The following is a 26,682-nucleotide window of genomic DNA, read 5'->3' on the forward strand; positions in this document are numbered from 1 at the left end:
TGCTTTTCACACCAAAAGAGTCAAGAGAAATACATAGAATAAAATTATTGTCTTGTCAGAACCAAAAAAAAAAAAAAAAAAACAAAAAAACAAAACCAAAAAAAAACAATGAAACTACCCACCTACCTAGGTCCTAGAATCTGGTCTCTGAGAAATTATTTCCCGGCTTGTTCTCAAGGCTAGAGGACGATGATAATAAAAATTTGCTAACATTTTTAAGTGCTTACTCAGAGCCAGAAACTGTTAATTAAGTGTGTTATTTTATTTAATCCCTAAATGATCCCATGATCATTAGCTCTACTTTACAAATGAGGAAACATGCTCAGAGAGGCAAGGTCACCCAGCTGGTGAAAGGTGCAGCCAGATTCACATCTGGGGCTGTAGATAAGGGACTGTCTGCTGCATTTGCCTATTCCTGCTCACTCTTAGGGATAGGCAATTTGCCCTTAGGAGCCAACCCAGGAAAGAGAAAAAGCTCTGCAGGTAGGGAGGGCCAGGGGATTATCACTCTGCTAAGTTCTACCCATACAGAAAGTTGGTGAAGATGGTACTCTTCCACCCAGAGGCACCTGTATTTAAGAATACGGACTCTGGGTCAGGTTCCTTAAATTTGCATCCTGCCTTCACTCCATGACCTTCAGCAAGATCCTTAACTTCTCTGAGCTTCAGTTTCCTCATCTGTAAAGTAGGAATAACAGTACCTACTTCATAAACTGGTTATGAAGATTAGGTAAATTAATACATGCGAAGTGCTTAGCATCGGATGTAGTAAGGGCTCAATAAGTGTATTTTGAGCCCTAAATGCTCGAAAAGGACTAGCAACAGCAGGTGAGACTAGACAGGATCAAGCTGTCACTCACTTCATCTCACGTGCTTGTCAGGTGATATTTCACACCCCACTTCAAGGCTAAGCTTTCACACGGGAATGGTCACTGCATGTCAGAACCCTTATCTTTATGATAGCACTTAGCGTTAATTTTCGATTGCTGGGCCAAATCTTAGCACCTAAGCTAAATCTTGCTGGTCTTTTATTACCAGTACCAAGCACAGTACTTGGTGTAGACAAGGAACTTAATAAGAGCTTGTGGAATGGCAAAAAGACTGAATGGATCCAACTATCCCTGGAAGACTGGAGTGCTTAGCACACAGTGGCTCTGGAGGGAAGTACTGCTGTCACAGTGCACATCTGTACACCCAGTCCATAAAACGTGTGGGTTGCCATGTGAACAGTGAACAGTGCCATTGGAACAAGGCACTACTGTGAATTGCAGTCAACTGCAAATTCTGATTTCACCACTTGGAGGCATCAGTAGAGTCAGGAATTCCTGAGGCAAGGAGCACTTTATACTTCTCAGATAACAAATATGATGTTCCAGGAGCCGCTGTGACTTTCTCTTGAAGGTAGGGAACTCCTCCTGCCAGGAGTACCCACAGTGTGTCAATCTGAGAAGATTACGTTCAACTCGTGTTAACAAAGGCACATTTCTTATTCCTCAGAGTCCCCTACAACCCCCTATAAAAGTGGCCCTTTCTTTTCAACTTGCACATGGTTAGACATAAGGCTACCAGAGACCACTGCTAAAGAATATAAAATGGTTGTTAGAACTATCACTGTTAAAACACCACCACCACCACTATCAACAAAAAAAACCAACAAAGACTATCGCTGTTGAAGAACAGCCAATTGTTTTAATTGGAATAAGCAGACACAGGAAAAACTTGAATGAGAACAATCAGGTTTATCTATTATTTGATTCCCAGCTGCTATCATGTATCAGCTGCCCAGATATACCAAGCACAGGCATGACATGTACTGCCCACCTCCCTATTCCTACCAGGTGCTTTATTCAGATTTCATACAGTAAAGATCTGCCAGTGTCTCCTAGGAAAGGAACCTGTGAGGAGTTGGATTAATAAGCAGGCAGGATGATTTTATCACTTTTGGTTGTCCACTTTTAATTGTCTATTACCTACCATCTTCACACATTATAATTTTTATTCATCATTTGAATTATTTACCAAGCTACTAAAGCAAAGGTAACATGAAGATCATGAGTCTGATTAACCACATCTAATTCCTAATGATGCACCATATATCTGAAAGTAAAACTAAAGACACCCCCTTTCTCAGTAGTGTTACATTAGGCTTAAATTAGATTAAAACCTGCTAGAATCCTCCCAAGCCCAAAGCCCACACTTGACAAAGTCATATATATGTGTTCTAAGTATATCTCAAAGGGTCTTAAAGTGAAGCTGCTAACAGCTAGAGATAAATGCACTCCTGAACAGCAAAGCAAATCTTTACTCTCTGCCTTAGGGACACTAGAGAGGAGCACAAGCTGGGTCTGAGGGCTGCTGAATCCAATATTCACATTTCCATTTCCCTTTTCATCTGAATACTCTTGGAGGCTTCATAACTCCATTTTGTGACTGTTAACCTGTGAAAAGGACTGCGTCAGAGAACTGAGACTCTACCATATATTCCAGCTGGTTGATAACCAAGCCCAAGGGTTTTAAGGTACTGTGGAGGTACAAGAGAAAATGGAAAGGAAGGAACATTTCTGGCCAGTAGCTTTGCATCTTTGTTGACAATCTCCCACAAGCACAGTCACAGTTATACTTTTACTGAGATACGGTTGCTGTGTAACCTCATAAATCATCCCATTAAAGTAAGGAGAGAGACACACAAAGGATCAAAGGTGGGGGAAAGTATGTGAGCCTTGTGAATACAACTCATACTGAAAAATCAGCAAACCCTCTTTATAGATTTGTGCTTCTTCCAAACACAGGATAGGAGAATCAGGTTACTGGTGGCTGAAAAGTGACACTGCTTATCAGAGGTAGTAATCCTTATTCACAAATCAGTCACAGTTTATAAAGGCATTCTTCACAAATGTCACCTGGATCAATCCTCACAAATAGGGCACATATAAAACCTGTTTCCACATGGAAAAAGTATGAGTCACGTGAAGCAACCTGCTCAAGACTTCAGAGCTAGTTAGCAACACAAATGGGACTAGTCAGGTTTTCTTTTCACTATATTGCTTTTGTTTGCTTTTAAACTTTTAGGGTATCAGCCAACTCATAATACTTGTCACAACAAAATTCACAGGCAATGGCCCCATAGGAAGTTTTTAGAGAGATTGCCATAAAGACTCTGCTTCTTGATAGCATTGCCAATCCTCCAAACTGGCCTGCTCAAGGTGGTCTTTATGTTCTTGAGGCACCTACAATTACTTTAGGCACTCTGTCTAAGACAAAGAGGGCTGCTAGTAAGTAGGAATGTCAACAACAGTGGCAATCAAATGGATCTGCAGAGAGACAAAAGCAAAAGGAGAAAAATAACAGGTTTAAAACAGATGTATAGTCAGCTCTTGGTATCCATGGGAGACTAGTTCCAGGACCCCTGTGGATACCAAAATCCGAGAATGCTCAAGTCTCATATAAAATGGTGCAGTAGAGTCATCCCTCTATATATGTTGATACAGAACCCATGGACACAGAGGGATGACTGTATGTATATCATTCTCCTTAGTGTAAAGGGTAGTTTTTATAGAAATCTTTTGCAAAGCAGCCAGACTCACTCTTTTTGGTGCAAGCATATTTTACAATTCAAACATTTTGTAGAACTAAGTATTCCCAAAGGCCAAAACCAAAATGAGACAAAAAGAGGAAAAGAGAGGAAGGAAGGAGGGAAACGGGGGCCAAATATCCTAAGGAAAGCACACAGAATGCTCTGTGACAACTCTAGCTTGGTCCAGTGACCCCTGAGTGCCCTCTGCTTAGAACGGCCTTTCACCCAACAGGATCTGAACTGTCCTCTGAGCAGCCAGGAGATGAGGCCCTAATGGGCTCTCCACTGAAAACAGAATCCCATTTCAGGGACCAATTAAGGTTGAGAAGCAAAGAGACACTGCCCTCTGGGCTACTACTTATCTTGAGATATCTTTTCTTGTCCAGATGAAAGCACAACAAAAATGTTTCTAAAATGTTTCTTAGTAATATTTTCCACTGCCTAACCAGTTTATGTCATTTCCTAAGAGGACACAACCAGCATCTTGCTAAAACCTTATTTGTTCTGTGAAGTAATATGACTGGTCTGTGTTTCACTGAGCCCCCATTCATCGCGCTGAGAGTTGGTAGAAAGATGTAGGGTCTCAGGATGAACTCTACTCTAGGGACATAACATGGGCCCTGACATACAGCATCTTAATTATTTTAAAGCCATCTGGTGCTGAAAATATATTCCACCCACTCCACCACCATTCTCTGTCAGTCTTTCGTGTATTTTAAAGTAAGATTCCAGTTCTTCTAGAAAATTCCTCCATCATTATGGAGGAAAATCAGTGATCCATAATCATGGAGATAATTCACAAGCTTAGGCCCGGGAAGACTTAGGAAGAATATACTCGTCTACCAAGGGATCTACAAGACTCTCCCATTATAAGTGTCATTTGAGTCAAATACAAAGAGATGAAATATAAACAGACAAACAAACAAATAAATAAGATAGCAAATAAATAATCAAAACAGCCAAAAGTCTTTTCTCTTCTTGTGAAAAGATGAGGCGTATCATAAGAGACTGAGACAGCCAGGCAGATGGGGCACTCAGCAAATTCCATCACCGCAAAATATTTTACCCTGAAGAAAAGATTTACAAGCTCCAGCTATCAGTACTTAGAATAATCAAACAACTGTGAACTGCTAAAATGCAAATATCTTTGAAACTTTCAGTTTGTTATACTTTTGTATGTTTTTGTTCTAAGGACCTCAGCTTAAATAAAGTTAAGATCCCTTAAATAAATCAATTATTTAATTACTAAATCAATTTTTAATCAATTATTTATTTCCAAATAAAGATATGACCCAGTTCTTAGTGGAAGTGGAAAACTACCTCTAAAGATATTTTACCAATATCCTCAGAATCTCTTTCAGAATTCAGGTTTCTATAACCTCCATTTTATTCCTTTATTCTCAGATGACTGTTGTTCTACTTCCCCTGGCTCCTTTCTCCTGGGAAAAGTGGACCTTAAATTCAACATATATGCATGGTTCACTGCCTAGGTCTCTAAATCAAGTTACCTTAGGAGAAAAAAAGGAAGTTTCTAAAATCAATGCAGAAAATATAGAACTTCTTATTTTGTTCTGTTCACTGAATAACATTCAAACAATTTATCTCTCATTTCTTTTTCTTACAGAGTTGATGACTGGAGGTGGCAGAAACAGCCAAGAGAGCAGATGAGGCCCACAAGTCCTAAGATGCTGCGCGGGCCTCACTGCTGAGCCCACCATAAAGGCTGCACAATGTTGCCCAAGCATCCCCCAAAGAACCAGCAACTATTCTTCTGGCCTCACCATTGAAAAGAGATGATTTCTCCTGGCTCTTAATCTGCTACCTCCCAACTCAAGAGCCTAGCTCTCTTGAAGGCTGTATCAATTAGCCTCTCTGGCTTCAAAGTCCTTGGTGCAGACATTTCAGAGAATCCTGCTGACATACTTTCTAAAGAAACAGGGCCTTGAAAAGATGAATAAAACACAGAGCTGCCAGACTTCTAAACACACACTGGTCAATCACCATTTTAGGGAAGTAACCACTCACCATTATTTCTTAGTCAAAAAGCTACAGACCCAATGCCATTCTGACAGAAGCTATGAGACTAAGAATGGAAGCTCCAAATTAGAAGAGATCCACTGGGACAGGCTAGGTCCCTAATTCTTTTAGATCTACTCATTCTCATCTGCAAGTGACACAAAATTATCAAACTTCAGCCCCTAATGAAAACAAGGGATAGCTTTTCACACGGAAGACATGCCCAAGTTAAATTAGTCCATACTGAGGAAGCAACATCTGCTGAGCCATAATATCATGGCTGCCACTGCAGACAACAAGGGAATGATCTCTGCGTGGGGCAAGAATCTGGTAATCCAGGAGTTTGGGAGAAGACAAAGCCAAGGGGTCTCTAATGTTGCCCCACCCAGATGTACTGTCAAGTGCTACAAAGGCACAGCCTCCAGCTATCAAGAAACCCTCCAGGTCAAACCTGTTTGCCCTGGAAATCTAACACAGACTTAACCCTTGGATGCCTTTAAAGACCTAAGATACACCATCTAGTGTATTAAAAGGTATCCCTTATATGTATTTGAAGACCATCAAAATAACCAAGATCATATAATTGAAAATTTCTCCTCTTTATAAGAAAAACTGGGAAAAAACACATTAAAAGGGTGGGGGAACCTTGAGGAGCATTAGGAAGCATCTTGAGGTTTCTATCACATGGAATAGCCTGCATGTCTAGATTTTTTAGAACAATTCCAACTTTATGTTTTGTCCTGTCGAAAGGCTGTGTGTCAGTCAATGCAGACCAATTTGAGGTTCGGGAAGATGGCCAACATAACAACACACAGCTGGCTCCTCTCCAAAAGATTTCAGTTCAATGTACTGAAGTTATTTCTTCTTGTGGGAAGACTTCTAGAGTTTTATACATTAAAAAATGCCCTGACCCTTTCCCTAAAGCCTCTTCATCCCCCCAAAACAAAAGCCAGAACAGGCTATGTATTCATTATTCAAGAACAAATGTTTTCTCACAGCTGCCTAGGCATGAGGGGTTCAGCAATGAACAAAACCTAGCAATGCTCTCATGGAGATTATCTTTTAAAGCACAAAGATGACAAACAAGTACAGTTTTAAACAAACAGCAGATACCTCCACCTGAAATTCTTATCAAGAGAAGTACAGATTGGAAAGAGTTCTTTAATATTTCTGGAAGAGAAGAGAGACAAAAGGAGAATAAGAAAGTGTATGCTGACAGGTCAACTGTGTGACAGCTCACCATGTACAAAGTGCACTGTGAGCTGCATGTACAATGGACAAAGCTAGATGTGACCCAGAGAGGAGAAAATGATCACTCACACTTAAGAAAAGTGAGAGAGCCTAGAAATAAGTAAGATCAAGATAGATCCTTATTTTTGCTAAGGTAGGCCTGGTAGAAATGCTAGTGATTTCAGGTAGAGGGCATTATATGTCTGCCCTCTATAATATAATCTTATAGTTTGTATATAGTAAGTTGTAGAACATGTCATACAGAAAAACATGGGTAAAACATGGTATTTATCATACTATAATTTCTCCGACTTCTGAATCTATTGATCTTATATTCAAAATTTAGACACTGACATCAATATTGGTCTATTCCAAAGCATATGCATTAGCTATTAGTCATAAGTTAATGTGACATTTAAAAAAATACAAAAGCAGAAATGTACATTTAAATTATATTTTATTTATATATATTACTACTATTTACTATATTTTTATTATTATAAGGATTACTAAGGGTTGAAGAAACAAGTTCTATAACTGAAAAAATTTGGAATCTGGTTTAGTCTGGAAAATTAAGAGACTCGAAGTAGCCTCCCAATGCCTATTTGCCTCCCCTTCCTTGGAAGCAAACCCTTTTTTTTTTTTTTTTGAGGTATAGTCAATTTACAATGTTGTGTCAATGTTTGGTGTAGAACACAATTCTTCAGTCATACATGAATACACATTTATTCATTTTCATATTCTTTTTCACCATGAGCTACTACAAGAAGATATTGAATATATTTCCCTGTGCTATACAGTATAAACTTGTTTATCTATAAACCCTTGATTTTTAACTGGGTACACGGCTGCCTGGAATAAACAAGTTTCCCAGCCATCCTTGCAGTTAAGTGAGGCCATAACTAAATTTTAATCAACTGGACATAAGGAGAAATAGTGCCTGCAAAGTCTAGGAAGTATTCTTAAAGGGAGGGTCATGCCCATTTTCATCCCCTTTTCTTTCCCACTGGTTGGCAAGTCCAAGTGATGGCTGATACTCAAGTAGCCACCCTCGACAATAAGGTAGGAGTCACATGTTGAGGATAGCAGGGTTTCACAACTGAAAGAGCCGGGTCCCTGATATACCACCATAAGAACACCTGGATGGTTAGAGTTCATTTACATCAAAGAGAAATAAATCACCTCATTCTAAGCCACTGTTATTTCTAGTGTTTTGTCACTCACAGCCAAATCGAATCCTAACTGATATAGACGCTTTTGGAAATAACTGGTGCAGAGGTAGGTAATTTGCTCAAAACACATATAGATTATATTTGCAGATACTAACTACTATATAAAAAATAGATAAACAACAAGTTTCTTCTGTATAGCACAGGGAATTATGTTCAATCTCATAATAACCTATAATGAAAGAATATGAAAATGAATATATATGTATATATATGATTCAAACATCATGCTGTACACCAGAAACTGACACACTGTAAACTGGCTATACTTCAATTAAAAAAAGAAAAAAAAAAAAAAAAGACACAGACTATGAAATTTAAAGAAAGCTGTAGAATAAACTAGTTAAGTAGTGGAAAGAAAGGTATAAAAATTAACAATGAAAAAAACCTCATGTTTTTTCTGCCAAGCTCCAGTCCTATATCCCAGCAGTTACCTAAATGTCCTGCCATCACCTCTCACTTAACAATCATCTTCATCTCTCCCTGCCAAATGCCTTCCTTTTCTAGATGTTTTATTTCTTTTCAAGGCCCTTACCATTCTTGTAAACTCTGAGTGGCCTTTGAGCCCACCCTCTCTCTTGCCCCTCTGTCCAATATCCAGTGCTACCAAACCTTAGAGATTGTTCTTTCAAACCTGATGTATTCTTTACATACCTGCTCCCAGCCCCTAGTGTAAGCCATCAACTCCTCACATCTCGATTTCTGTTCCAGATTCTAAGGGATCTTTTCCTTTGCAGTTTCTCCCTTCTAGTCAAGTCTATATACTACCCTAAGAAACATTTCCCTATAGTGTCATTTTGATATTGTTACATTCTTGTGGCTCCCCCATGTTTTCAAATTAAAGACCAAATGCAAGGCCTTTGACAAACTACCTTGCACTTTCCAAGCTATTCCTTTCACTACTTCCCAGAGTATAACAAGAACCAAGCAGAAATTTGGAAGTTAGAACAAACAAGATGTGGCTACCTCTGTTAGAACAGAAATAGTAAATTACTATTTGCTATCAGTGATAACAGGGTAGAAACCTGATAGAAGTACCACAATCTGCAAGTCAAGAGGCTACTCAGATTGGTAAGAAAAGAGCCTTCTACATTATGCCAAAACTAAAAAGATTGCTAAGGGCTTATAAGGAAGGAATACAGAGTCAGAAACCACTTTCAACATATATTACCCAGAAACAAATATTTATTTAGCACATCATGTTTTGCCAATAATAGCTCTAAACCATTCAGGCAATGAAGGAAAAAAAAGGTGAAAAAGAGAAATAGTCCCTGTTTCAATCTAGAGACATCTATTTTTGGTGACATTTGCTTTACTGTACATAGATCCTGGCTTGTTATTACCTGAGCATTTTCTCTGGTTTAGTTATTTACTTACTCCTTTATTTCATATTTCTCAGGTCTCCAGTACCATCTTGAAACTACCTAAGCAAATGCCTGACAACAGAGAGCCCCCTTTGTTCCAAGCACTCAAAAGAGCCAGAAGAAGCATTTTCCTAGGCAAGGTGCCCAAACCAATATTCTCTGACCTTAAAGACGTCCAGCTGAGCTTAGGAACCTGACAGAAACAAAGGCAAACATTCCTCTGAGCTGGCACTCCTCCAGTTTGCAAGGAACCTAACATATTTTGCATTGCCCTGGATTCACAGTGCACAGGAATCAGGTCAAAACAAGAAAGAAAAAAAAAAAAAGACCTTTACTCTGTATCTTTAAACTGAAACACCTCAAGAATCAGACAACCTGAGAATTCTCAGATGCACAGACAGAAAAAAATAAATGTGCCATTTAATAGGTAACTCTGAGCAGAAGATTCTGTAAGGAATGGAAAGAAGAAACTTAGCTGTTCAACTGTCAATTACAAATCTTGGATATGCTCAAAACCCAAGAAACAAAAACCGATCCATGTCCAGGGCAGCAAGTGCCCTAGGCATCTGGTCAAGAAGAAGAAAAAAGCCAGAACAAAACAAAAACCCCACAGTCCAAGGGAGAATTCAAAATGGCAACATGAGGGGAGGGTATAGCTCAAGTGGTAGAGCACATGCTTAGCATGCATGAGGTCCTGGGTTCAATCCCCAGTGCCTGCTGTAAAAATAAATAAATAAGCCTAATTACCTACTCCCATCAAAAAAAAAAAAAATTACCTTCAAAATGGCAACATGAATGCCCAAGGCATCCAAAACAGAATTGAAACCTGGCCATTGGAACTCTAAGTATTCCATGTTTTCAATACACACCACTCTGATAATAGGGCCTAACATGCTATCCATTTGGAGAAAGCTCCTGAGAAAAACCCAGAAAGCTGTAGCACTTCTACTTCAAGATATGTACCCAAGAGAACTGAAAACATATGTCTATACAAAAATTTGTACACGAATGTTCAGAGTAGCGTTATTCGTAACAGCCAAAAGTGGAAACAACCCAAATGTCCAAATAATTAATGGATAAAGAAAATGCATTACATCCATACAATGGTATCTACAACTATAAAAAGGAATCAGGCTCTAATTCATACTACAACATGAATGAACTTTGAAAACATTACATTAAGTGAAATAAGCCCCCCCCCAAAAGTGTATGCTCCCATTTATATGAAATGTCTCAAATAGGCAAATCCATAGAGACAGAAAGTAGACTAGTGAACATTTAGAGCATGGGATGGGAGAGAGTGGAGGGAAATGGGGGAGCAACTACTAATGGGTGCAGGGTTTCTTTCTGAGGTGATGAAAATATTCAGGAATTAGTGGTGATGGTTGCATAACCTTGTGAGTATACTAAAAGCCACTAAACCGTACACTTTAAAAGGGTGAATTTTAAAGTATGTGGACTATATCTCAATTAAAACAAACAAAGCAAAACAAAAAAATTTTCAGGGCTGCAAGACTATTGCCAGAACAAAGACATACAGTTATTTCATTCCTCTCTCTTTGCCATACCCTGGTCCACTTAACCTATCCCTCACCCCCATAGCCTCTCAGTGATACTCTGCCTCCAGCCTTTTTTCTTTAACTGTGCACACCACTGTCACACTCATCCTCCTTAGCATACCCTAATTCTTGTCCAAAGCTCTAGTTCCCAATGACTAAATATAACTGAAAATTAGATAACTCTAACTAGAAGGGAATATTCATTTTCCCAACCTTGAATGAATAAATTTTTAGGGATATGAAGTAACCTGGTCTGAATTATGACTGTACCTCAATACCTACACACTGGCAGGCATATAAACATAGTAAGGGGATCAATAGCTACTGAATGATTGCATCTAGGCAGCAATCAATGAAGTTTAAACTACTAGGTGACAGAGAATGAGGATACACACAAAATTCAACAAGTCCACCCATGGGTCTGTATTAACAGAAATGAGTGCACCTATTCACCAAGAGAAGTAACAACTTTGAAACAGCTTCAAAAGGTGGGGGCGGGGCAGTGGCGGAGGGGAACCCTGCATGTTCTTTAGCATTGAACCAATGAATAAACTATGATATATTCTTACACTGGAAGACTGTACAACAATGAAAATGAACACATCTCAGTTATACACAAAATAAATTTTAAAAACAGTACAAAGTATAAAAGTCAGGTAGATAAATACATCCTGTGTGATTCCACATACATAAGGATTAAAAGCAGGTCAAAAGACTCTATAGCATGAGAACTTGGGATCCTGAGTGACTACTTCTGGAAAGGGTGGAAAATTTAATGACCAGGAGAGGTAGGAGGGGCTCCTGCATATGGAGCAGCATTCTGTTTATGAGCCTACGCTGCGGCTACACAGGGGCTATGGACAGAATGTTTGTGGCCATCGCCCTACCCCCAACTCATAGGTTGAAGCCCCAATCCCTAATGTGATGGTATTTTGAAGTGGGACCTTTGGGGAGGTAATTAGGTCATGAGGGTAGAGCCTTCATGAATGAGATTAGTACCCTAAGAGGCAAGAGAGAGAGAATCTTTCTCTCCACCATGTGAGGATACAGCAAGAAGGCAGTCATCTGCAAACCAGGAAGAGGGCCCCCACAGAGAAACGAATTGACTGGCACCCTTGATCGTGGACTTTCCATCCTCCAAAACTGTGAAAAATAAATTTCTACTGTTTAAGCACCTAGTGTATGATACTTTGTTATACACGCAAACTAACTAAGACAAGAGGCATATTCAATTTGTGGTAATTCACTAAATGGTATGCTTATCATCTGTAAGTGTGTAATACTTCAAAAAGAGAGAAGAAATAATGATTTAGAGACATTACCCTTTCCATTTGTACACTTCTATTTTATTCAAGCTCTTTACATGCTGCATTTCTATCACCAGAAGAGCCATTAAAGGTCATCTAGCAATTTAAAAAAAAAAGATTCTCTTTTTTCAAGGATAAATTCTTGGGAAACCCCATGTCATATTTAGGTAATATATTTTCAACACTTCAAAAGTCTAATAAATAACCCATATGTATCTACTTTAAGACTAGATAAGGTAATAACTAAGATGTCCTGCTTTTTCACTTTTAGCTGAATACATATCAAGAACCAACAGTTTATAAAAGAAATACAAATAACTAGTAATCAAATGTAAAAACATTTGGGGAATGGGTATAGCTAAGTGGTAGCTTAGCATGCATGAGGTCCTGGGTTCAATTCCCAGTTCCTCCATTAAAAATACAAAACAAAACAAAAAAAGACAAATAAACAAACAAAAAAAATGTAAAAACATTTTATCTCACTAATAACATAAGACAAAATTAAATCATTCCCTTCCCTGCTACACTGGCAACATTTTAAAAAATTATGAATTATTTCAAACACAGAAAATTAGAGAATGTCAAACATCTATGTATCATTACCCAGTACAAACATTTCGTTAATAACACTAGGTATCAGCTGGGATGCAGGGAAGACAGGTACTCTCAAAGACTGCTGGCAAAAGAATAAAGCAGGAAATTTCTGGTAGGCAATGTGACTATATTTATTAAGTCATAAAATATGCTTTTCTCTTAATCTGGTAAGTCTATCTTTAGGAACTGACTTAGAGAAGTAATTAAGGATGTGTGACTAATTGGCTACAAAGATATTAATCATAGCATTCTTTAATAAAATAGAGAAATAAGCTCAAAATTTCAAACGAAGAACTAGTTAAATCATGGTAATCTATACTGTGCAGTATTACAGAGCCATCAGAAGTGATATGATAAAAATGTATTTAATGACAAGGACATATGTCCACAATACTTGAAGTGAAAGGTTGTAAAACCATGTGTACAAAATTATCCTACTTTGTAAATACAAAGGTTATAGATGACATATGCCTAGAAAAATCTGGACGGGCACACATCAAAATAACAGCAATAATCTATAATCAATGTCTATAGACTATTTTATCCAAAAACAGAAGAATACACACTCTTCTCAAGCTCAAATGGAACATTCACTAATTTAGACAACATTCTGGGCCATAAAACACACCTTAACACATTTAAAATAGAAATCATACAATGTGTATTTTCAGACCACAACAGAATTAAACTAGAAATCACAAAAAGATAGCTGTAAAATCCCCAAATAGTTGGAGATCAAACAACACATTTCTAAATAACACATAGGTCAAAGAAGATATCTCTGAAGAGGAAAAAGTTTTTTAAATTTGAAACTAAATAAAGCTGAAAACACAATTTGTTGAAATTTGTGGGATGCAGGGAAAGCAATGCTTAGAGGGAAATTTACAGCACTGAATGCAGGTAATAGAAAAAAATGATCTAAAATCAATAATCTAAACTTCTGCTTTAGGAAACTAGAAAAAGAAGAGCAAGTTAAACCCAAAGAAAGGAAAATAAACAATAAAAATAAGTCCAGAAATTAATAAAATTGAAGACAGGAAATTCGTAGAGAAATATCAGTGAAACTGAAAGTTGGGTTTTAAAAAATATCAAAATTGATAAACATCTAACCAGGTTAACTAAAGAAGAGAGAGAGAAAATATAAATTACTAACATTAAAAATGAAATAGGAGCCATCACTACTGATTTTATAGACACTAGAAGAGTAACAAAGGAATATTACGAACAATTCCATGCCCACAAATTTGACAACCTAGATGAAAAGGGCCAACTCTTAGAAAACCAATCGGTCAAAACTTACACAAGAATAAAAGGACAATCTGGATAGGCCTGTATCTATTAAAGGAAATGGATCAATAATAATCTTCCAAAACTGAAAGCATGAGGCCCCGATGAGTTCACTGATGAAGCCTACTAAACATTTAAGGATGAAATTACACTAATTTTCTACAATCTCTTCCAGAAGATAGAAGAGGAAACAATTTCTAACTCAGCAGACATCATCCTAATACCAAAACCAGACAAAGACTTTACAAGAAAAAGAACGACAGATCAATATCTTCTATGCACTGAGATATAAAAATCCTCAACAAAATATTAGCAAATCAAATCCAACAACGTATAAAGAGAACTACATGCCATAACCAACTGGGATTTTTTCCAGGTATTCAAGGCTAGTTCATCTTTCAAAAATCAATTAATATAATCAATCATATCAACAGATTTTAAAAAAAAGAGGTGACATGGTCATATCAACAGATGTAGAAAAAGCATTTACAAAATCCAACAGCCATTCGTAATAAAAATTCTCAGCAAACTAAGAATAGATGGGAACCTCCTCTACCTGCTAAAGAACAAAGGGGACAGGGTAAGGGGTAGGGGAGAACCCTACAGCTGGCAAATAAGCATATGAAAAGATGCTCATGTCATATGTCATCAGGGAAGTGCAAATCAAAAATGAGATACCATTACACACCTATTAGAATGGCTAAAACCCCAAACACTGACAACAACAAATGCTGGAGAGGATATGGAGAACAGGAATTCTCATTCATTGCTGGTGGGAATGCAAAATGCTACAGTCACTTCGGAAGACAGTCTGGTAGTCCTTACAAAACTAAACATACTCTCACCATGCGATCCAGGAACTGTGCTCCTTTGGTATTAATCAAATAAGTTGAAAATTCATGCTCAAATAAAAACCTACATATTAAAAAACAAACAAACAAACAAAACCTACACATAGATGCTATTTTATAGCAACTTTATTTACAATTGCCAAAAATTAGAAGCAACTAAGTTGCCCTTCACTAGGTGAATGAATAAAACTGTGGTACATTCAGACAACAAAGTATTATTCAGAGCTTAAGAAAAAAAAAAGCTATCAAACCATGAAAAGACATGGAGGAATTGTAAATCCACATTACTAAGTGAAAGAAATCAATCTGGAAAAGCTACATACTGTATGATGCCAATCATATAACATTCTGAGGAAAACTACGGAGGCAGTAAAAAGATCAATGGTTGTTAGGAGTTTGCAGGGAGGAAAGGATGAACAGGTAGAGTACAGAGGGTTTTTAAAGCAGTGAAACTACTCTATAGTGGACACATGTCATTATAAATTTGTGCAAACTCTTAGAATGTACAACACCAAGAGTGAATCCTCATGTGAACTATTGGCTTTGAGTTAATAATGATGTACCAATGTTGTTTCACTGACTGTAATAAATGTAGCAGAATGGATGGTGAGGGAGCTCCATGAGTGTGGTGGTAAAGGTGGGGTAGGTATATTGGAACTCTCTAATTTCTGCTCAACTTTTTTGTGTGACTCTTGAACTGTCTAAAAAAGTCTATTTAAAAGGAAAAAAGAAAAAGTCCACTAATTTTTTTAAAATAGCAGTAGAGATTACTGGAGATGTTGACTCTTTTAACCTGTGCTTTCTACTTTTTCTATAGTAAGATAAATAACCACAGAGAAGAGTGGGTGAGGGGGTGAAGAACTAACTTAACTAACTTTGGAAAACAGTATTTTCACTATATACTCTCAGGATAAATACTGTATTCTAGTTTCACAGGGGTACAAATGAACAGTTCTGAAACTACTTTATAAATACTCTTGGATTGAGAAAGTGAGTAAAGTTATCATGGATAATGAGAGCCAGGATTTTCACTGTTAGCAAAAGGAATTACAAATAAGGAATAAGGTAAAGCTAGAATGAACTCTGTGATATTGAACTAGAATTGGAGTTATCATCATGAAATCATGGTTTTTAATATATGTATATAGATAGATATAAAATGTATAGGTGTGTATATACCATATTTTTTTAGTTCTATTCACTAAGTAAAATAAGGGAGATGGGGTGGCTCATTCTTACAGCAGAATTCTAACAAATGTGTAAGGAATGGTGGAAATAGAAAACTACCTGGTGTTGGGGGGAGTATATAGCTTAGTGTTAGAGTGCCTGCTTAGCATGCACAAGGTCCTGGATTCAATCCCCAGCACTTCCATTAAAATACATACATACAAACATACATACATACACGTAATTACCACCCCCCAACACACCAAAAACAAAAAAACAACAACAAAAAGAAAATTACCCTTAGATAAAATCCACAGTAATAACTGTTACATGCAAGAGTTATCAATGGTTGCTAAAATTAAGTGAAAAAAGTATTCTGAGAAATAGGATATTCATATAATCTCAAAGTATGTCCCCACAAGACATTTAATAATTATAATTAATTAGTAAGTTAATTATACCTAAAATAGTTAACTTTACAGTGGCAAAACCTGACAAAAAGCACCTTATCGAAGAAGGCTAAGTTAACGTCACTAATCACAGAACAAAACCCAAATTTAATGATTTAATCACAAGAAAACTGACAACTCCAAATTGAGAAATGTCCTACAAAATAACTGCCAGTAGTCTTCTGAAGTGTCAAGGCAATAAAAGACAAAGAAAGGCCAAAGAGCTGTCATAGAGAATAAAAGGAGATATAATAACTAAATACAACATATGATCCTGGATTGCATTTTAAACCAGAAAAAAGACATTAGTAGACGACTGGCAAAATTTGAAAAAGTTCTGTAGGTTAGATAATATTATATCTATGTTAACTTCCTGATTTTGATATCTATACTATGAAATGTAGGAGTGAAGAGTATTGATATTCTTTCTAATATTTGTGTACCCACTTTGAAAGTCTGAACTTACTCCAAAATAAAAAGTTTAAAAAATTTAAAACTTTACAACAGTCTCATCCCACTAGACAGTAAGGAGACATGTCCAGTTTATTCATTAATAAATGAGCACCTAGTCCAGGGTCTTGCACATAGGAAATGCTCAGTATTCACCATGTTAACAAAAGTTAAAATGAGTTGCTTCTGATATATCCAATGATTCCAGACAGAACAACCAGTTTTACACAGCAGGATAAGGTCCCATTTACAGAAAAAATGCTATTATATTAAGATAAAATATATGTATCTTTTACTTTGAGTTTAGTCTCTGTAACTAGTTCAACATGCTGGTCCCAGTTATATGGCTCTGTGAAACCTTTCAAAATAAAGTCAAATGAAAAGATGATCCAAAGAGACTTTGCTATCTGATACACCATAACCAACAGCTATGAAAATCGGCACCCACATTTTAAATATGTCCTGGAAAACTGACATGTGAAGTACAATCTGTTTAAGGAATTCTCAACTTTTGGTTTTTCCAGTAACTACTACCAAATGTGTGTAATCTGCTGACCCTCAAGCCCCATATCCAGCAGAATACCTTAGTCATTTCTCAGACTGATTCTAAAAATCACCTTTGGTTATTTAAAGAACTTATTGTATCAAACAGGTCTCATTCTAAAGCTCCTACCCAAGGGCACAGGCTAGGCTTGTAAGTGTAGTCTGGAAGGTGAGCAGGAGCCATGTCTACACTCTCACTATACTCCTAACCTCACCCACCACTCCCCATTCTGTTAGGACCAAGAAGAAGGTAAAGAGAAAGATGATTCATTAAAAGTCAACCCATGGCAAGCTGGGTCATCCTCTCTTTGGCTAACCACAAACCTTATTTCCTTGTACTAAGGTTTCTCAGCCTTGGCACTGTTAACATTTTGGGCCAGACAATTCTTCATTATGGGGGCTGTCCTGTGTGTTGTAGGACGTTTAGCAGCAACCCTGGCCTCTATCCACTAGTGCCTATAGTGACAACCAAAAATGTCTCCAGATATTGTCAAATGCCCAGTGGCTGGGGAAGGGAGAAGAGGATGTCCAAATTCCCTCCCCCCACTGTTAAGAACCACTGTATTACAAAACAACATCAGGCCCGTGGAGGTAAGTTTGCTTCCTCTTTCTCCTGACTGCTGTTGCTTCTTGGTCTAATGCTAATTAGCACATAGTCCTTTGTGTATCAGGCATCCAAATGCCAGCTCTCTCATGGGGGAAAACATTTGATGTTTTTTTTTAAGCCCCACAAAAACCTCACAGTATGCAGGAGTGGGAGATTTGAATTTGGCCCTATTTCTCATCCTCCAGCCCCAACCCCCAACATCAGCCCTGCCCAGCAGGGGACCCTCTTCGGAGCAATGACTGACAACACAGCTTAAGCCCCAGTCACCTTCCAAAGCATCCACTCAACTCATCAGAAATTTACATACCTTCCCCAACCAAAGAGCACTCCCAACCAACAAGGGAGAGTGTGATGGGAAGACAAGTTAGATGATGCCTCTTTTCAAGAGAAGGAATCATTGAAAAATCTCTGCATTCCAATGTGGTTAAATGTTAACATTTGGGGAATCTGGGTGCAAAGTACAAAGGAATTCTTTGTACTATTTTTGAAACTTTTCTTTAAGTCTGAAATCATTTTATTTTTAACTTAAATGTATCCCTGAACAGGAATCTTACTGGAGTAACAAAGTAAATTATGATTATGATAGCACAACTTGGTAAATTTACCAAAAATCATTGATCTGTACACTTAAAATAGGTGAATTTTATGATGCTAAAGTTATGACAGTAATTTTTTAAATTAAAAAAAAAAAAAGAACCCCTGTATTCATCTCATACTAGAGGATAAAGATGACAGCTACAGTGTCAATACTGCTGGAAAAAAGTTTCTAAGAAAGATACACAGGGAGGCGACCACCACCATCAGTGATTTGGTCTTCTCCACCCCACACCCCAGCTTTAAGCTTTGGTTAACAATTGCAGGAAACCAGGGAAGATCCATGCTGGTACCTAAAAAGCATCCAGTTATAGGAATATTGTCTCTAAAAAGAGCCCAAAGATTTCCTAAATGGCATTTTCATTTTAAATCTACTTCAAAATAGTCCTTTCCTTTATTTCTGTGTGGATACTAAAACAGAAAATCCACCCAATTCTACTGAGCAACTACTGTGCACAGGCCACATGGACACTTCAAATGTGGCTTGTTTCCAATTCCATCCATCATCTTTCAGACTTTTAACTTAAATGTTCTTCTGTGTTATGTAGACACCATTAACAAAGAAATTCTTCATACATTTTTAAGATCAAAGTTTTAAATCTCTAGCTTCTGGACAAAGTGACTGACCACTTTTTAAAGACTTTTTTTTTCAAACTTGAGATATAGTTCACATACCATAAAATTCACTCTTTCGTAGTACTTTGTATAATTTAGTGGGTGTTAGTATATTCACAAGGTTGGGCAACCATCACCACCATTTAATTCCAGAACATTTTTATCACCCCAGAAAGAGAAGTTACTACCCATTAACAGTCACTCACTATTCCCTGTTGCTTTCCCCCTCTCCCTCAGATACCATCAGGACAGGTGCTATGCAGCCTCTTTCAAAACTCTTACTCCAGACATCCCAAGTTTCATGGGAGAGACACTGGGCAACAGCACCACGTGAACTGGCTGCCAATGACCTAGCTGCCACCCAAAGCAGTGTCACCACTTTCCAGGCATCTCTGAGTCCCAAGAGATGGATAAGCAGCCAAGAAAAAGGAAAGCAACCAAGCAGAGTCCAGTGTTACAGAATCACACTGTACTACTGAGCATGTACTACATGCGAGCCACTGTACCAGGCACTTCACATACATTACATATTTTAATCTGACCATTGCTTTGAGGTAGGTACTATGATTATCCTTCCATTTAATAGATGAGGAGACAGATTCAGAAGCTACAAAAGAGCTAGAAAGTGATGAAGCTGGAATCGTAAACCTGTCTGTGCTCCTAATCCTACACTTTGTATACAAAGTCATAAACCAAAAGTTATAATGAGACCACAAACTGAACGGCGCCTTTGTATAACCCCTGAAGTAATTAGAATTATACATATTCTTCTTGTTTTTTTCAATAATTGTGATCAAGTTCTAAAAGGCCTTAAGGCTGAAAATTAGCACTTATTCATATAATCTCACTTTTATAGAATATCAAACATTAACTAAAAATACAGCTAAAAGAAATCTGAGAACATCAAAGCACAAGATTAAAATATACAGGCACATTTCCAATTTAGAACAAATTAAGAACTAAACTACTTCACCCTGCCTTTTTTTTTTTTTTTTTGGTGGAGGGAAATAATAAGGTTTATTTATTTATTCTTGGAGGAGGTACTGGGGATTGAACCCAGGACCTCATGCATGCTAAGCATGCGCTCTACCACTTGAGCTATACCCTCCCCCCTAGAACTAAACTACTTTAATCCAGAAATAAACCATGAAATATGTATGACAAAATAATTACAGACCTCATCACAGGAGACACACTGGAAGTTCCTCAAAAACTGACAAATGATAATAAATGTTTACTTTTCAAATTCAAGAAAATTAAACTCCTAGAGAGACCTGAAAGCAGTCCCCTGATACTCAGCCCCAGTCAACAGGCTAAATGAGAAGTATTGTAGACATAAAAATAATCCTCTGGGCATTGCCATCAAATCTGTTTTTACCCATACACTCCACGAAGCCAAGATTGGAGCTGCTCTAACTTAGGACTTTGTTGTTCCAGTCAGATAAGTTGTTATGTTAATAACAAATATACATTCAATGCTCATTGCGTGCTAGGCCCAGTTCTCATCACTTCACTTGCATTAACTCATTTAATCCCTAGAAGTATGAGAGGACACTGAGACACAGAGATGTTATGTTAGGCCACTTGACCAAGTTACATAGTAGAAGGTGACAGAACTGGGATGCAACCCCAGGAAGTCTGCTTCCAGAATCCATGTATTCAACACCTGCGATATACTGCCTAGTGCCCAGCCAAGACTCAATCACTGGATAGGTAACCAGACTGCATAATCAAATCATTGATTTTTTTTTTTGTTTTGTTTTGTTTTGTTTTGTTTTGCTTTTTGTTTATTTGTTTTTGTTTTGGGGTGGGGAGGCAATTAGGTTTATTACTTATTTTTAGAGGAGGTGCTGGGGATTGAACCCAGGACCTCGTGCATACCAAGCATGCACTCTACCACTTGAGCTATACCCTCTCCACCAAATTACCAATTCTTAAAATCATTTAAAATTCTCTTTAATACCCTCAACTCTCCAGAGCGTGAGAATCTTCAATAATTGTTGATTTACACACATTTTAGAATGCATTTTCCTTTCCGTTTCCCACCAATACCTCTACTGAGGGCAATCAGGAGAAGGTACCGAAATTGAAATTTCCAGAAAGAATGGCATGAGTGAAGCCACAGGTTATACAGCTGAGCTCTGGCCAGGATGCCACATTCTCTTCACTGAAGCAGTTTTAGGGGAAGGGTTTAATAAATACCACAGCCTTGCAGGAATTTATAAAAATTACTGGTTTTTTGTTACCTGGAAAGCACACAATTTAAGTACTGAAGTGTTTCATACAGTATTGCTAACAACCTGAATAAGATTCCAACAAACTGGGTCTTAGCTCATTTTTTTCCATCATGGTTTCACAAATAGTCTTCAAAGCCCTCAATATACAAGCTTTCCTTATTCATCTCATTTTAATCACAAGGACAGACCCCATTTAAGATTTGGCTTGCTTCATACACCTTCAGAAACACCCTGGCCATCCTGGTATCTTCAAAAACCCAAACTCTCTTAAAACTGTTGACACAAAAACACTATTTCATAAAACTTCATATATTCTACAGCCTTAATCCCACACACACACACCAGAAAAGGCCAGTGTCTGAAGGAATTTTCATGTTAGGTGATAACAGCATCATTTTCGGTGCACTTCATAAAGTCAGGCTGATTCTGTCATATAGCCAAGTCATCTTTGGTTAAAGAAGGCCACTGATGCTAAGAAAGTTTAGTAAAAACTCCAGAAAAATGAATTCTCCCAGAGGCCTTTTATAAAAGCATTTTATTGAATATTTGGTGGAACAGAAATAGGCAGTAAACATCACACCAGCAAATCTGAGAAAATAAAAAGCTGCAGATCAAATGACAACAGTTTGAGAGAGCTCGTACTCACAACTGGGCAACCACTGAAAGAGACAGATACTCTAACATGATGCTTCATACTCCTGTTCCCAAGTTCCAGTACAATGGCACACACAGCAAAAAGAGATAATAGTCATACCTCAATCCCCAGGGACTTGGACAATAAAGAAAGCCAAAGGTACATGACACTGCTAGAAATACCTTTCTCAGGAGGGAATGGAATAAAAGGCTCTGTGCCTCACAGTGTTTGTTGAGTTTCCACTCTTGCTAGACAGACGATGAAGGTATGAGCTGACAGACCTCTGTTGGAAATTAACTCCCCAGACAGATAGCTATTGGCTGAGTGATGCCCTGATGAATCCCCCTAGCCACCATGCTCAGTACTGCTGCAGAGCATCCGACTAGTTTGATATCTCCATTAAAGCACTGGGAAAGGGCTAGATCGGTCTTGGTTATCATCCTGAGCCACCTCATTATGGCACACATACACCATAATATCTGACAAAGCAAGCTGGCAGAAGGTTCCTTTATCCCCTTCCCCTAGATCTGTAAGTACCTGTCAGTGACAAATAAAAGACATTTCACATCAAGAGTCAGGATAGCAAAGAGTTATAAAAAAAACTCACCCCAAGGCATTTCATATAAACCTCCTCAGAAGCATACACACTGACTACTCAGAGATGCCCAGCAGATAGTGACTCAGAATCTGTATCAATTTGGTCTATAGGTAAAAACTTGGAAGGAACAAGAATGGATGAATAGACATCTTCCACAAACATTTGTACCTTATTCTTTTAAGGAGTGAAGACTTCTTACCTCACATTCTTATATGCCTCTCATAAGATTCTCAACTACTGTGTTATTGGGAGCTTGATTCATATCCATCGCCTTAAAGAATATCCAGATATAAAAATATTTTTTCCCAGAATTATGATCGGAAATTACTTGACATGAAGAAGAGGAAAAAGAGGGGGAGGAGATGACTGTCTAATTTCAAATGCTTACTAGGTACCAGATGCTATGCTGAGTGTTCTGTATACATTATTCACCAAGAGTCACTACTCAAATGCAATGTTATTCCTCAGGAAGGCTCCCCGACCACCTCATCTAGAACTGCCCTCATATGCATTCTGTCAATACCCTGTTTCATTATCTTCATAGCGCTTAGCACTATCATACATTAAATTTGTCTACTGTTCATGCTCTGACTTCTATCACTAAAACATAAGTTATATAATCTGTCTTGTTTACTGCAGCACCTCCAGCATCCAGAAAGGTGTCTGGCACATAGCAGGCACTCATCAATGTGTGATCTCACTTAATCCACACCAGAGTCCCATGATGCACTGGTAACAGAGGGAACTGAAGCTGAGGTAGGTTAAGAAATTTGTCAGAGACGACCTAGCTAGGAAGTAACATCACTGCAGAACCTACATTCCTCTTTCCTATGCTATACTACCTAGTTACAAAAAGTCCCCTCTCAAAAATTTTCCCATCAAAATGATTTGTACACATCTGAGTTGTGGTAAAGGTTATTAAAAGAATACTGATTGAATCATGAAGTATGTGCAGTTCAGCAGAAGAGGATTCTACTGCATGGCAGTGACCTCTGTCCCATAACTAGGGGAAGAATAAAAAACTAGGAAATGGGTAACCAACAAAGACGTACTCTATAGCACAGGGAACTATACTCAGTATCTTGTAATAACCCACAACAGAAAAGAATCTAAAAAAATATATATATATGCTGAATCACTTTGCTGTACACCTGAAACCAACACAATGTTGTAAATCAACTTCAATTTTAAAAAAAACTGGGAAATGGGGTTGAATGAATTAGGATATGGTGATGTCTTATTAAAAAATAACTCTAATGAATATTGGAAATGAGATCAGACAGAAATCTGGAGCTTATCTGAGAGAACTCTCTATGGGATCCATGAGTACCACATAATCTCTTGTCACCTTTCTTAGTCTGAGATTATAAAGTACCAGAAGACAGAGTCTGTCTCTTACTTGCACTCTTGCAGAGTGCCATATGATACCCTATACATGAGGATGGATACCCATCAAAACATTCTGTTTCACACCTAGAAAAATCCTCACCCTGCTCCTGCTTTATTCTGGTGTCCTATTCACTGGGAAAGGGTCATTCATGAGGCATCCAGGAACTCTAAGAGTGTTCATAGAATGGGTGGAAAGTTTGGGGAAAAGATATCTACAAGGCCACATCCCCTTGACACTGCTTGTGTAAATGAACATTTTTTCCAGGTGTGGCTCTAGAAGAAACCTGGCATAAGGATAAATCTTATCTGCAAAGAAGGCTGCCCTAGTTCTACTTGATACTACTCTTTAGGAGGTTAGATACTTTAGACAGGACTTTCCATTGGCATAGAGGCAAGAGTGAGTTAAAACACAACACTATTCTTCTGAAGATTGAATAGCTCTGATAAAAAAGCAACATCCCTCTAGGAGTTGGGAGGATGGTACAAAAGAGATGGCATCTGCCATGGCTCCCCCATTTATGTTTCCACCACTCACAGTATTCTTTAGCACAATGGCAAAGGATTTAAAGATTATTCACTGATAAAAACAAGACGCTTGTGAATTAAATGAGTGTTGTCAAATTAGGACACACTGTCAGAACGGAATCAACCATAAGTATACATATTGGGACCTTTATTCTTCTCTCCAAATACTTGGCAGGTAGCAGTTTCTGACACATAATTAGTATCTGTTAAATGACTGACTCGATGTATACTGAATAAATCAGTCAACAACAACTCTGTCAAGGGGATATGGTCCTAATCCAGCCATTCTCTGAGGATCTAGCAGTATTTCTACTACTAACAATAGGTATAGATACGTCGAGATTCCTCTAATTAGTGCTTACTCCCAAAGGATTTAAAGCATATCATCTCCATAGCTGCAAGGGGACAACATGGCCAAAGAAGGGAAAAGGTTAAGTGTAATAAGCCATGCTGAATGGAACAAAGCTGATTAAAGGGCACTGGGCTATGAAAGAGGAAGAGTTTCCATGCAATACTACTATTCTCTGGCAAAGCCTTCTTTTATGATTCTGGGTACATCACATTCATACTGTTAAGTACAAGCACTGGGTACCTAAAAATCAAACTCTATCACTAAGCTTCTTTCTCTCCCTTTACAGATGGAGGAACTAAGACACCACAAAGAAAACAACTTTCCCTAAGGGAACATGACAAGAAGGATTCTATCCATTCCATAATTTCTCCCAAAACTCCCAAGCAGGGTTCAGTTCAAGACCCAGATGACAGTTCTAGGTGGCAAGCAATATACGTAGGTGTTTAAAACATAAGGTAAATACAGATTCAGATTCACCAACTCTGACTGTACGCGGCTAAGAACTTGAGTACAAAACTCCAATTTGCAAAGAACAATGATGAATGCAATACACACAATCAACAACTCTCTCCTCCCAGTGGCCCTCTTACAAAAGTAGCACATGCAGGCAGGACCTGAGTGCCACAGCAGTTGCCATCAGTTGTCTTCACCCTCAGTCTGGGTGTTAAGTACTGACCTAGAATTCCTGTGCCAGGAAGTTACCCTGAGACCACAGTCAAGGATCATCCTTTGCGTCTGGATCCCCATCTCAGTCACACTCCAAAGGGAAGCACTCTGGATCTGTCCTTTTTTTCCCATCTACTATCTTTGAAATATGGTCCAACTGTAATTGGGCACTAGTTTTTAACATACATTCTTGTACCCATTAACTCTTCTAGAGGAACTTTTTCCCAGCCTCTTTTCAAGTTTCTCCTCACAACCACTCTTTGGATGGAATGTGGTACGCTCCAAATATAGATTTCTGGTACCTTTCCAAAGTTGAGTCACTTGAAACCCTCCCTCCCCATACGTAAAAAATATATCCTTCCAGCATCATTTGACCGAAGTATAAAGCAACCTGGTTGGCCTCCATGCATCCGATGGCATCTTCCAAGAGTGAAAACTCCACGCAGACATAGCCATAGTCGTAACCTGGGGACAGCATTTAAATACAGACGGGAGTGGTGTTAGTGCTTTGAAAACACAAAAGACACACTTAAATCCCCTGTTTCTGAACCCCTTAAACACAAGCCCTCCCAGCTAGGCCCTCCCTCCCCTATACTAGGCAAGCTGCTACCCCAAACAGAAAAAAGTACTGAAGGAAAGTCTAGATGTTTCTGGACCTAGAGAGTCATTCCAAAATGGCTTTTTCTATTAACCAAGAAGATCCTTTGCCCTCTTTAGCACTGATGATCTGGAGAGGGTACCCCCAGAATTGGGTAATTCCACAGAAAATTCAAATGGGGACCCAAAACATTTTAACCACAGGCTGAATCCTCTGGAAAAACAAGATCAACAAGAACAGAAAAGTA

At 38.1% G+C, this 26,682-nt stretch overlaps 1 protein-coding gene across 1 annotated transcript in view; it reads right to left on the reverse strand.

Annotated features, from left to right (window-relative positions):
- RBM6 (RNA binding motif protein 6) overlaps positions 1 to 26,682 on the reverse strand; it is an 87,573-nt gene that overhangs the window by 21,018 nt on the left and 39,873 nt on the right. The window contains 1 exon segment of the mRNA XM_032458470.1: positions 26,229 to 26,302. Within this exon segment, the coding sequence (XP_032314361.1) occupies positions 26,229 to 26,302 (74 nt within the window).

The sequence above is a fragment of the Camelus ferus genome, chromosome 17, assembly GCF_009834535.1.
Source record: "Camelus ferus isolate YT-003-E chromosome 17, BCGSAC_Cfer_1.0, whole genome shotgun sequence".
NCBI classification, from domain to species: domain Eukaryota; kingdom Metazoa; phylum Chordata; class Mammalia; order Artiodactyla; family Camelidae; genus Camelus; species Camelus ferus.